The 13,604-nt window shown below is 53.8% G+C and overlaps 1 protein-coding gene across 1 annotated transcript; it reads right to left on the bottom strand.

The window, feature by feature from the left end:
• Nucleotides 1–3,333: 3,333 nt before the first annotated feature.
• On the bottom strand, nt 3,334–12,233 carry LOC119254720 (serine protease 40). Its single transcript, XM_037521812.2, has 5 exons — nt 12,098–12,233; nt 11,205–11,367; nt 9,136–9,410; nt 7,365–7,525; nt 3,334–3,825 (listed from the first exon to the last, which is right to left on the bottom strand). Exons 1-5 carry the CDS (start codon nt 12,219–12,221, stop codon nt 3,508–3,510), a joined length of 1,041 nt encoding a protein of 346 aa, XP_037377709.1. The 5' UTR covers nt 12,222–12,233; the 3' UTR covers nt 3,334–3,507.
• Nucleotides 12,234–13,604: the final 1,371 nt, after the last annotated feature.

Here is a 13,604-nt window from a genome sequence, read left to right as displayed (position 1 = left end):
ACAGGGGAAAATGGGCGAGAACCTTCATGGACAGGAATGGGTGAGGCGGGGTGAGCAGGCTTGGGATGGGTTAGTCTGAACAGTTCCAGTGGCTCTGGCACACAGGGGCAATCCCTGGCTATTTAGTATGTTTCCCTCCAACCTGCGCCTCCGAACCATCTCTGGTGCTTCCCCATGTGACCCCACATGACAGGGTCTTGATATCTGTGAGCATAACAAACTATGTTTTCAGGGGCTTTGCCATACCTAAATAATAATAAGACCTATATTTTAAAATGAACAGGCAAGAGCTGCTCATCCCATTAAAACTAATTCACCCCATAGGAAACTGCTCGAGCCTTGGCTCTGGGTCTGCATTGCTGAAGCATATGCTGATGTGACAACATGTGTGCAGTGTGGACTGAGCCTCCGCAAAGGCTGGTCCCGCCAGAAGCCACCTGGGATCTTGACCAGGATCATGCATTAGGAGCCTCCACTTGAACTCCATGGGTGATCTCGAGGGATGCCTGGTGGTTGCACAGCTGGAGTTTATTGTATGCCAGGGCTACCTCCATGAACACAGGGAGATTCCCGTCACCACTCAAGATGCTTCTAAATAAGCAAAATCATGACTCGGAATCCTGTGACCCTAAGAAGTAACATCATCTAATTAATAATAGATCTCACTTCTGTGTAGGGTTTACCTCTCCCTCATGGCATTTGATAGCTCAGAATAAAAGAAAAGCCCCCATCACTGCCTTTGTTGACACATGACAAAGTGGCCTGAGTGGGTGGGGGATGAGCCATTGCCCAGACTGTCAGCGGGAAAGCGCTCAGGGCCGTCTTGGTGCCTTCGTTCCCAAGTCTGTGCAATTTCTCCCACATGGGATTCTCTTTTATTTCATTTTTTTTAAGATTTATTTTATTTATTTGTTTATGCATACAAGAGTTGGGGTGTAGGCCAGAGGTGTGGGGGGTGAGAGGATTCACCAGAGACAGAGTGGGGAACAGAACAGGCAGATCTACTGAAATATACTGCTGAGGGGAGCAGAGGGGAAACAGGAGAGGTCTGTTGCGCCATGTGGGTAGCTCCCTGGCCAGGGATCAAACTCAGGCCTCAGTGGCTGGTGACAGCTTGACAGTGCTGAGACTTTAATCTCTGCACCACCAGGGAGGCCCCTATTTAATTGATTCTAGATTTAACTATTTGATCCTATGATAGCTTATGTTTAGTTTTAAAATGGTTGTTTTCTATTTCCAATTCTTTAGAGGCCTCGTTGTATAGGTTCAGAATCATGTTTAAGTGGGCCTACAACTTTCACAACAAGCGATTTTTGCCAATATCAGGCTGTCATAAGACCTCAAGTATTGTCTTAAATACTTGTCCATGCCACGAAGTTTTTAGAAATCACTTAGAAAAAGTAAGAACTCTTTTTGTTTTCTTTACTTACATTTTTTTCTTAATAATGTAAGTACATGTAAAAAATGTGTCAACTACATTGTACCATATATGCTATCGCTGAGCTTCTTAAAAACATATATACAAGCATTGATCAAAAAAGACAAACTCATGCCACATGGATGGAGTTGGAAGGGATTTATGTTCAGTGCAAAAGTTAGGAGGAGAAAGACAGATACTGGAGAGTGTCACTTATAAGTGGAATATAGAGAAATCAAACAAAGGGTTGGATGAAACCAAGCGGAACTGTAGAATCCAGAGCAGGGAGTGAGGGACAAGATCAAGGTGTGGAGGCAGCACAACGGGTGGTGGTGGTGGGCTGGGTGCTTTGGTGGAGGGTGCACTATGCTAATGACACATGGTGGGGGGAAGGACCCTGCACTCCCAAAATACAGCTATGTAAACCAGCAATGCCTTGATAAAATTAAGTGATTGATTACAATTTTTTAAAAGATTTATTTATGCATACAAGAACTGGGGTACAGGCCAGTGATGCGGGGGGTGAGAGGATTCACCAGGGACAGAGTGGAAACAGAACAGGCAGATTGAAGTACACTGCTAAGGGGAGGGGCAGGAGAGTCAGGATATCTCCCTGGCTGGCCAGGGATCGAACCCATGCTGCAGAGGCTGTGGACAGTTTCACAGCGCGGCGCTCAACAGCCTGAGCCACCAGAGGAGGCCCCTGTTCTACTGTTTATTACCCATGTGACCTCAGGCAAGTTATTTAACCATGCTAAGCTTCAGGTCCAGATCTATAAAAAGAAACCAAATCAGGATAATACTACTGCGCATTAAGGCTGATTCTGGGTAGTGAGTAAACGAGAAGATCTGTTCAGTGGACTGGGCATATATTGTATTTGCCTCCTCTGAGGTGGGGGTCGAGGCATGGTCCAGGGAACTTCACAGAAGGGCAGGCCATGATGTCATTCCCACAGAAACATGGCTACTGCACAAACATGGCTGCTGGGCAAAGCAAAAGTCATCATGAGAGAAATCCAGCAGGGCCAGAATGAGGCCACATGGCAGTTCTAGGGACAAGTAGCTGATGCTGACCACATTCTGACTTCCACCTCAGGGCCCAGCAACCTCACTGCCCTGTAACCAGTCTACTGCCAGGAGAAGGGAATGCTTTTCTTCTCACTTTCAGACACTGCTGAGCTGGAGGAAGTGTGTGCGTGAGTGCAAAGGGCTGAGCCAGACTCTGAGGACTGTGAGTGGTGACTCTAGCCATTCTCGCCTGCTGGTGACAGAAGGAACGGGGGAATTTTGCATCATGCCCCTTATGGCACCATGGCACACAGCGAAGCTTCAATAATTGGGGCTGCTCCTTGATTGATAATGGAGGGTTCAGGTGGGGGTTGTGTGGTGAGGCCCTCTGAGGGTTCTGCTAACTAGTTAAGACATGTTCCCAGAGGGCAACTCCGAGCGTAGGGGCTCAGTGCTGGGCTAACGTGCCCTGGGTCGGCTGAGTCTCAATCCCTGCAGATCGACGCTAATCTGCAAGGGTGGTGGGCAGGCCCCTGGTGAACGGAGGGGCCAGGGCTGTGGGACAGGTGGAGTTGGCTGAGGGCTGAGCCTGCAGCAGAGCTCTGAGGGTTGCCCTTTGCAATCTATTTCAAGTAGAGCTTTTAAAGAAGCACCTCTGTGATCTGTGGGCCTGGAAGGTCCCTCTTCATCATCAACTTGAGGCACATCACCCTGCACTGGCCATCAGGGCACCCTGTGGAAAGGCCTGGGCCCCTGAGACATGCTAGCCCTCTGGAGGACTGCCCAAGGACAGCAACTAAGTTCCAAACATCAGCCTGCTCTTCAGTATCCCTTCCCACCCAAATGCAGGAACGAGGAGACCCTCTTCTATGAGGAATGTGAAACAGAGTCAGGAGCTTGAGCAAGGCCTCTGAGGTCAGAAACAGGAACAGCAAGCGGCTTAGATGGTTTTTATTCTGTCAGGTCTGGAGCAGGCCCCAGCCACACAGGAGGGCTCAGAGATGAATGGACCCAAGAAGGGTGGAGAGCCCATTGGCCCCGAGACACACAGATTGCAGGGCCAGGAGGAGCACGGAGGTCCGTCACGGAGTGCAGAGGGAAGCCAGCAGAAGGAGGAAGGCCTGCAGACACACCAGCGACGTGTAGGAGCCGGGCATGTGGACAGGACCCCGGGATATGATAAAGTCCTTCAAAACAGGAGGCTTTTCCTGGGGAGGAGCAAGCTCTGGAGCGGGGTCGGGTGAACCTTTCTGTGTCTCCCTGATCCAGTCAGTGAACTCGGTGAGCCTGGTGAAGACGCTGGGGAAGATGGGCCAGCGGCACTCCGCGCTCCAGCTGGACAGCCCCGCCAAATACCAGGTGTCATTTAGCTGGCAGACGAGGGGCCCCCCAGAATCTCCCTGAGGAAAGAGAGGGTATGAGGAGTGGGGGACTAAGAAGGAGGGGGACACACATTGTCTGCACAGTATGAAAGACTCCCCTTGCCCTTCAGAGCGGAGCACAGGCGGCCTCTGTCGAGGTGGCGCTGTGTGTGAGCCATCAAATCCAGGCAATTTGAAAAATCCGGACACAGGTCCCCTCTGCCAATCTCCTGGATCCAAATATTAAGGGTGTGTCCCTGGGCCCCTTCACACAGCTCTGGAGGGCACTCTGAGCAGCCCCTCCAGGCTGGCAGTCACGGACCCACCAGAATACTTCGGGACCCAGGTCTGGACACTGGCCTTCTGCCCTCCCAACGTGTGGAAGAAAGCACAGGCTAGGCGCCCGGCGCACCACTACCTCAGGCCAGGTCTGCCTCCCACCGATCTTTGTTTTTTTTTTTTTTTTCCAATTTATACAAGCACTGGGTACAGTCAGAAGCACTGGAGGGTGAGAGAATTCACCAGAGCCAGAACGGGGAACAGAAAGGGCAGACTGAGGGGAGCAGCGGGCGGCAGGAGAGGTCTGTCGCGCCATGTGGGACTCTCACCAGTGGCCGGGGATCGAACCGGCACTGCAGAGGCTACAGGCAGCTTCGCAACCCAGCGCTCAACCGCTGCACCACCAGGGGAAGCCCCGATCTTTGTTTTTAACTAGTTCTCTATTTCCTCCTCAATTTCTCAATTTGAGCTTCTTGAGAAAATGCCAAAGCTGTTGGATTTGCTGAGAGGAGAAGGTGTTGCTGTGTCCAGGCTGGTGGAGCAGCTAGAGCTGCAGGGGCTCCCAGAGGAACCCCAGGGATGCTGTGTGTCACCCCCACAGGCAGAAGAAGGCGCCTGTCACCAGGGGACGTAACACTTTCATTCCAGAGGCCCCAAAATGGGGACCGAGGAGCACCCCTGGGTGCAGGAGACATTGAGGTGACAGATGACACAGCAGGCATCTCTGAAAGGAGCCAGAGGAGGTGCCCAGGAAGAGCTGGGAGCAGTCTGCCAGCTTCTCCAAGCCAGGGCTGGAGGGACAAGCAAGACCTGAGTCTGGAGTAGGCAGGCAGACTGAGTCTGGAGTAGGCAGGCAGGTGTGGCCAGTGTGAGGCATGAGTGAGGCCAAGGGGCAGCTGGACCATGGCGGGGGGGGGCACTGAGGGACACTGGGGTGGGGGGAAGTGACATGACCTGATAGGTTCTAACTGGACAGGAGGGCGGTTCTGGGCAGGATAGCAGAGGCAGCGTCAGACAGGTAGGAAAGGGTGAGCACTAGGTGTGCCATAGCTGACCCTTTCTCTCCATCTAAAGGAAAATAGAGCTAGGTAAGAAAAGCAGGGTGGGTGCTGATTGGTGGGTCCTTGGGGTGTGCAGGTCAGGAACAGGGAGAGAGAGTGGGGACATTGTAGGGCCCTAGGGAGTCTGGTGGAGGACACCCAGGTGGTGCTGCGGGGTGGCCAGTGGGAGGAGGGCCGAGGCAGGGTCACCAGCCCTGCAATGACCCAGGCCCAGGTGAGTGACAGGCACAGAGGCCCAGGGGAGTGGGCAGGGTGAGAAGGGAGCCCAGGGAGGGCACGTGCAGGTGCCTCTGGGGTGGCTCCTACTGGGGCAGGCAGGCTCAGCGCAGGGCGGCGGGGGTTGGGCAGGAGAGGAGACACATGCAGAGTATGTGAAGGTAGGAGCAAGGCAGTGTGCTTCTGAGCCTCCCAAGGGGACAGAAAGCGCTAGAAGGAAGATGCAGGAGAAAGAGAGGAACTCGAAGGTGAAAGCCGGTGGGGGTCACATTCCAGAGGAGGCACAGCTTCTCCAAGCACAACTGCCTAAATCTGGGTTTGCCACCTCCCTGTCTGGGCCCCAGATTCTCCCCCATATGGAAGCGAGCAGGACTGCACTCAGCGACAGAGGCATGCAGAGCACAAGGACCCACAGGCATAGAGACAATGACAGCAAACCTAAACAGTTCACAAAAAGGGCGAAACACGCGTGAGAAAGCGGTTGTGTTCCTCATCAGCTAGAGCAATGCACAGTAAGTCACAAGCAACGGTTAAAATAAAATGATGGAGCAAACAAAGGACCACAGGTTCCAAGGCCAGCCGAGCCCCACTCTGCTGGGGGAGCGGTGTAGACCGCTCCGGGCAGGCCGGGATCTGCTCTCCAGTCTCTGTCAGGATGGATGTGTGCGTATCTGGGGCACCGTAAGTTACTCCAGGGGTAGAGCCAAACTAAAGTGCGAGGCCCTGCGCCCTGAAACACAGGCCCAGGGAGGTCACAGCAAAGCTCTCGGCGATGTGGCGAGTGGAAGCTACCCTGAGGTCACCCATGGGAGAAGGATGCGTACACCGTCACAGAGCCACACCACAGAACACTCCGCAGCCATACAGAAAGCGCTCTACACCACACCCACGTGGACTCTCTCTCTCTCTCTCACACACACACACACACACAGAAAACCCCACGACCATCCCTCCCCATCATCACCCCACTTCCACCCGCTCCCAGCAGCGGCTCCCAGAGGGCTAGATGCCAGGTGGGGGCTGTGCTGGGGGAGGGGGCACGAGGAGTTCACTTTGGGTGCTGGTTACCTTGAGACAGGAAAGGCCCCGGGATAGGGACGGGGCAGGACTCAACGACAGACTTGTTCGCAGGGGCTGGTGAACTAGAGGTTTAAGAAAGCCTGGTGACTCCAGGCCCGCATGCCTGCTGCTGGCAATGTCCTTAACCCTGGCTCTGGTTCCTGTCATCTCTGTAGCTCATCAAGCCAGCTTGCTGGAGGAGCAAGGGCCTTGGGGCCCCACGGGAGCTGTGGGCACACTGCTTCCCTGAGATGCCCTGCGGGACCCCCGAGCTGCAGCTGATGGGCACCCACAATTAACAAGTCCATTCTCCTTGCTTTCTCAGCCACAAAAGCTTAACTCCTTTGTTCTCAAATCCCAGTCCCAAAACCTACATAGATCCTTAACCCCAGTTCTTTGGGGAGTCCGTCAGGCCTAGAGAGGTCTCCCCGGAGCTTTTTCCTTACCTTCCTTCCTTGCCTGTGCTCATGTCTGTGTCTGTGGAGTCCTCGTTCGAGCTTGATCAGACGGTTCCAAAAGCCCTCTCCCAGGTTTGGGAGCAGACCCCTCAGTCCATCCTTCCAACTCCCAGTGAGTGGAACAGTGGACAGCGGCTGGTTCACCCCAGCTTATCTACTGTGTTGCGAGAGGGTGGGATCAGACTCAGGGGCCCCTGGATCCTCTTCCCTGTCTGGTGACAATGAGTGTGCCAATTTCTAAAAACGCATCCAACAGTCTATGGGTAATGATGGCCTTTTTTATATGTGCCCATGCTCTCAACAAAGCTTCTTAAAAGATAAGACAATGGATGAGGAGACCAGTCCTCTTTGGGGGTGTCTAAACTCTGGCTCCAACACAGCAAGCTAGGTTGGGCTTAGGAACAGGAGGTGAGGGGCCAGGAAGAGAAGACAGAACAAGAGAGTCCAGGGGTGGCGTGGAGGGCGAGGCAGCCTTCGCTCCCGCTGGAAAGCTCGTCCCACTTACTTGGCAGATGGCCTTTCCTGTCAAGAGGTCCGCAGCACACAGCATGTTGCCAGGCACATTAATTCTGCCGGAAGCTGGCATTTGGAAAAAAGACTTACAGACATGGGAATCAATGATGCCGACATGTGCCTGCTGCAGCTTGTAGGGCTTGGGCAGGAAATCTGTAGGGAAAAGGTGTCAGATGCACATTGGAGCCTGGGAGAGTCATCAACCCCTCCCAGACCTGCTTGCTGATGCAATGGTGGGGTGCACGGTGCTCTTGCAGCTACAGGATGGGGGAGCCTCTCAGAGGATGAGCCAAGAGGAGGGAACAAGACATTCAGGACAGACAAGAGCAAGGGAAGCGGTCTGTGGTGGGGAGAGCAGGAAGGAAGTCAGTGTGACTATAATGGAGTGGGGGTGGGGCCCTGAAAAAGATGTTGCTAAGTCAGCAGGAGCCAGAGCAAGCCGGCCTCCTCACTGGCCTGTGGAGTCTGGACTTCATTCTGAGCACATGGCAAACTACCAAAGGGTCAACTTTTAAAACAATGTGGCTGCTGTGTGGAGACACGAGTAGAGGCACAGGGAGTTGGAGTTGTAGCCGTGATCCAACTAGGATGGGGTCCGATAGTACAACAAAAACAGATGTGACCCTACCTCAAGGGGGGTCACTTCTAGATCCTGCTCCCAGATCCCATCAAGTGTCCCATGTGGCAGCCAGGGGCCGCAGAGACAGCTCGCTTGTGGCCAGAGCTGGCCATGTCAGGCCTCTATGTGTCTTGGGGACCGGCCTGACGAGCCACGGCTGCTGGGGGAGGCCACGGAGGACAGCGATGCAGTGAGCTCCTGGCCTAGAGGAGCTAGGCCAGTTCCTACCTGCTGACCCACCTTGGAGTCGCCTCCTTGCTCTGTCATTCCTGACCAGTGACAGTAGATGCCGGGAGGTGTTTTGAGAAATGTTGGCAAGTGGGCTGCTTTCAAGTAACTGGCATTTAGCACCAGCAGCTGGCCCCTGGCGCTGGCCTGCCCAGCCGGCCTCCATTGAGATCCCTTGCCCCGGCTCTTCAAATCATGCCAAATTTACATTAGACTTTTTTCACTGAATGTTATGTTTCCCTAAATCAAAAGCATCCATCCTTGAGTAAAAATCTTTGCCCAACATTTCTCCGTTCTCGGTCTAAAAAATAGATGATGTCAGCAAACAGTCAGAATGGGCAAATTTTACTTAAGGTATGAGGGAAGTGAGGTTCATGGAGGTAAGTGGTCCTTAGCAACAGCCCCTAACTTCACCCCCCAGGCCTGCCTTCATGTCCTTACTGCTGCCCAAGCACCTGCCATGCAGCGCGAGCTCAAGAGCTGTTAGGCGAAGCTCTGGAAAGTCGGGGTGGAATCCTGAGTGGCTCAGAGTCAAAGAGCCCATGCTCCCAATTCCAAAAGTTAGAAATGCTTAGACTTGGGCCTCCCCGGTGGCGCAGCGGTTGAGTGCTGGGTTGCGAAGCTGCCCGTAGCCTCTGCAGCGCCGGTTCGATCCCTGGCTGCTCCCCGGCCACCAGAGGAGGGTCCCACATGGCGCGCAGACAATAAATAAATAAATAAATAAATAAATAAATAAATAAATAAATAAATAAATCTTTAAAAAAAAAAAAAGAAATGCTTAGACTTTAGAACCACAGACGGAAGGAAAGTTGACACTTTAGAAGGACGTGCTATCTTGGTTGGAAGGGGCCCGCAATAGCCACTGCACCTCCCCCTCCTCAGCCCTGACCCTTCTGCCAGCCCCGGCCACGCTCACCCTCCTCAGTGACCATCCCCCAGCCAGTTATCCAGCAGCCCAAGCCAGGGGCCAATACGTTGCTAGGGTCCATGAGGCAGACGGGGAGGATGTGGGAAGTAAAATTCACAGACAAGGACAGTTGCAACAGCGTGATGTCGCTCCCCAGGAAGTAGGTCTTGTTAAAGTCACTGTGGACGAAGATTCGATATACTGTCATCTGCAGGCTCTGCCCCGTGGGCTTTTGTAGCTGATTGTACCCGAGCAGGACCTTGTAGTCAGATGGGTTACGGGACCTATGGTAGGGAGGCTGCGTTATAACCTGAGTGCTGGCCCCGCACAGTGGGTAAGCCCCAGCGCCCCACCCCCCCATAAGCACCCAGACCCCAGACTCCACCATCATTCCAGAGCTTTCTCTTGCCTCCCTTCTTAATATTCCCTTGAGATGGGTGAGACTGACATCCACAACTTGAGGACCTCTGTCCTTTAAATGTTTCTGATTTCCCAGCCTGCCCTAGAATCAAAGGAGCAATTTGCCTGCTGGAAAGAAACGTTGGGGCCACATAGAACTACACCCCTTCATTTTAGAGGGGAGGTGACTTGGCTAATTGCCAGCTCTAACCAGAGCTCTGAGAGGGTCCCCTTTGATTCTCAAAGCTCCAATTTCACAGCCCGGAATGACCCCTCCCCTTGTTCCCAATCAGCACAGCTCATCTTCTCAAAAGTCTCGTCCCCAGCTGGTAAGAAGCGCCCAAAAGGCCTCTCTGGAATGAATAGATGAGTGCGTATAACTGGACTCCTTCCTTTGGGAACCCAGAGATATTCTCCAACCCAGGGCCGGCCTGGACTGGCCCTCCGCCTGGACTCTGTCTCCCACGAAGCCCTCCCGGACACTAGGAGCCTAGCTCCAGGCCTGCCCTCTCCTGCAGTCTGACCTCTTTGTCCTGTATCATAATAGTTGAGTTTGTGTCTCACTTTCCTGATAAGGCAAGAAGCTTCCAGGTAGCTCTTGCATGTCTCATTCCCCACAGTGGGCTTCCCATGAGCCTGGCACCGTGGGTACTGAATTAATGAACAGAACCCAAGTGGGGTCTCAGAGTCAGCTGCTGCCAGGAGCTTTGGCCTCCTGACTGGGGAGTGTGGGGTTCGCTCCACTCCCTGAGGGCACAGAGCCAGCCCAGGGTAACCCTGAAGAGTGGCCTGCTCTCATGATTCTGTCTCACATTGCCTAGGACAGAGGCCCACTGCTTCACACCTCACTCAGGTTGGTGGGGACAGCAGTGACCACAGGTCCACTCAGGCCCACAACTCTGCAGAAGTGACAGCAAGGGCCAGGGACTGGCTAGACACACAAAGTCCTGGGGGCCTCCGGCCTCTGAGAGGAAGGGACTAGAGTGTGTATGTGACAGCCCGGGGGAAGCCTCTGCAGTTTTGCTGGGGGTGGCTTTGAGATAGCCTGACAGGATGATTGTCCACACCAGCCCTGGGCCAAGCCTATGACCAGAGACACACCTACCACCATTTCAACAAAGGAAACTGAGGCCCACTGACCTCTTGTGGAAATGGCTAGAACTGGGTGAGATGTGGAAAACAGTCCACCTTGAATGGGGACAGAATTTAGACTCTTAGTTTAGCGAAGAGAAAGAGCGAACTAGAAGTAATTACTTTGGAACTAAATTCTGTTTCTTAGTACACTGATAATCAAAATTAGAGTGAGTTTCCATTTCATTATTTAAAAGTTATATACTAAAATTGAGACAACCACAGGATCTTAGTAGGTATTGCCACAGTGGGAGGGGGAAGACAGGGCCGGCCCAGAGGGAGAGAGGCAGTAAATGGCTTTTAGCCTAGGAGCTAGGACTCAAACACCTGCAGCCTGGAGTCAGCGGCAAGCAGGTGGGCTGCCTGCTGGAGGGGACTGCTGAGTTGCAGGCAGAGGCAGCAGCACACAGAGACATTGGGTGGCGGCAGGTGAAGGATCCAGACACAGTCTAGCCAGGAACCCTCCCCCCCTCACGCTCTGCCCCATGCCACGATGTGCTCACCACCCCCATCCACTCCAGCAGCTTAGCGGGTGGGAGAGAACGCACTTTTGGAAGCAGTGTGCAGCTGAGACCACCCAGAAGTGATCGATGAGGGCGCCCCCGCAGATGTGTCTTTTCTGGTACAGCAGGCTGATCTGCCACGGCCACCGCTGCTCAGGTGCATCTGTGCCACCATAGATCTTCCCAGTGACCACAGGCTTCCCACACACTGGAAACAAACCCAGACACGCGCCACCCGTGTACGGGCATCAGCCTTGGTACCTCAAACGCCACCGCCAATGGAACCCAGGGTCACCACAGCACCCCCTCTCACTTCGCAGCTGGCAAACCCACGGCCCAGGCAGGAAGGGGTGCTTGGCCCATGTGGCCCCGGCCATGGCAGCACTAAGGAAGGAAGTTGTGCGTGTGCAGGATGGATGTGGGGGAAGGGGGCAGCCTCAGGGCGCGCATCAGTTTGGCTATCCCTCCAGGCTGAGAAGGGGCTGCCTCAGACACAGTGTAGACCTGTTAACTAACAACTGTGGTTTCGAGTCCCAGGAGGAAGGTCTGCAGAAGGATGCTATTTGCACAAGGTCACTGGTGATTAATGGGGACGTTCATCCTCTCCCCAGGTCCAATAGTGCAGGGAGACGGAGGCCCAAGGGAACGCACTCCGCTTCCCCCAAAGGAGTGTTTTCTATTCTCAGAGAGGAGAGGGCAGGTGTGCACCACCCAGGCCATGCAGGACCTCATCTGGACTGAGCCCCTGAGGTCACCCACCCCATCCTCCACTGAAGCCTCCCAGACCCCACCCGCTATAACCCGTAACCCCTCCCCCCAGAGCCCCCAGGCCAGGGAGAGGTCCTGGGGGGTGGGGGGGGGAGGGCGGGATAGGAAGGGGGTTAAAGGAGGGTCCGGAGGGGCGGGACCTTGGCCGGTCGCTTTCCCGGGGCGCTCACCTGTCTTCGTGGTGGAGGCTGTCGCTGCGTTCAGCAGCAGGCGTGGCAGCCAAAGGCCCGCGGCGGCCAGCGCCCAGGTGCCCAGCCAGCGTGTGGCCGAGGCCCAGGCCCTGGGGATCTTCATCTGGCCGTTCGGTGTCCGGGACCGAGCGGACCTCACGCGGGGCGCCCCGGGGCCTCCCGGGAAACGGCCTCCTTCCATGGGGGACCCCTCCACCTGGGGGGTGCTCGCGCTCTGCGCAAGGCCTGGGAAAGGAGCGCCTTGCCTTGAGCGGGCCCGACCCCAGGTCCCCAAATCACCCCTGGAAGCCCCCAGGCTGATGGGGGGCGCAGAAGGCTCAGAGGCCGCTCAGCCCAGGGGCCCCGGCTTGAAGGTGGAGATGTCGGGGCAGTTAAGGCGGATGCTTAGGAACGTGCATGAGTGGCCGGAGGTCAGGAGCTTACAGAAGGACACGCAATATTTCTAATGTGCTTCCAGGAGCCAATGAATTCCTCTGGAACAACTTGCCTCAGGCTATTCGGTCTGGCTTAGCAAAGCCAACATCCCTTTCTGGAACTCACTCCCAGAATATATTAAGAGCTGACATCATCAGCCATCAGAGGAAATCATCACATTCACGAGTCTTTTTCACACTCAAGAGAAGGCAACTCCAGCAGGGGATTAATGGGGGCCATCCCTGGCCTCTGCAAAAGTCCCAGATGCAAAACCGTTCACACAGCCCATTACACTGTCAACTCACAAGTCAAAGTCTCTTCATCTATATCTAAATATCATGGTCTCCTCAGCGCCTCTAAACCCTTCAGTCAGGTGAGGGTAAGGCTCCCAGCTGAAATCCACAGCCCTTTTCCCTAATTCTCTCCCATGGGTAGACCTATAAAGAGAGAGGAATGACCTATCCCAGCCCATGGCAGCGGGCAGGCAGGCCAGGACCAGGAGAGTCCTCTGGGTGAGCAGGAGGCAGGGCTGGGAACACAATGCAGTTAGTGGTGCCTAACAGTTTCACGTCCTGGACAGTCCTTTTGGGCTTCAAGGACCACAGGAAAGCTTTCTGTGGCTCTAGTCTTAGCCTTTGGATTCCTGGCCACCCTTACTTTTTAAAATAACTTAAAAAAAAACCAACTTGACCTTCTCTGAATGGTTTGTTTTCCTTTCCTTCTTCTTTACTTTTCCTTGCCCTTTGATGTTTCCTGAACCTTAACAGGACATTTTCAAAATCTGTGAGCACATCTGTAGTGTTGCAGAGATTTATGTAAAAGAAGTTCTACATTTTCCTGTATAGGTCATTCAGTCCTAAATGGATTGATAATATTGTGAATTACAAATGCAATCACTATATTTGAAAGAAGAATTTCAAAACCATTGTTCTAAATTCATTTGAAATGATGGAGACACTGTAAAACTCATGAAGAAATAGTAATTATCATGTCCCTCTTTATGGAAAATGCACATTTTCCACCTGAATAGCTCTGCCAGCTTGTTTTCTGCTCACAGAAGTGTGAGGGTGCA

The sequence above is a fragment of the Talpa occidentalis genome, unplaced genomic scaffold (genome assembly GCF_014898055.3).
Source record: "Talpa occidentalis isolate TD23 unplaced genomic scaffold, MPIMG_talOcc4v2.1 talOcc4.3, whole genome shotgun sequence".
Lineage (NCBI taxonomy): Eukaryota > Metazoa > Chordata > Mammalia > Eulipotyphla > Talpidae > Talpa > Talpa occidentalis.
This window is presented reverse-complemented; position numbering and strand designations above follow the sequence as displayed.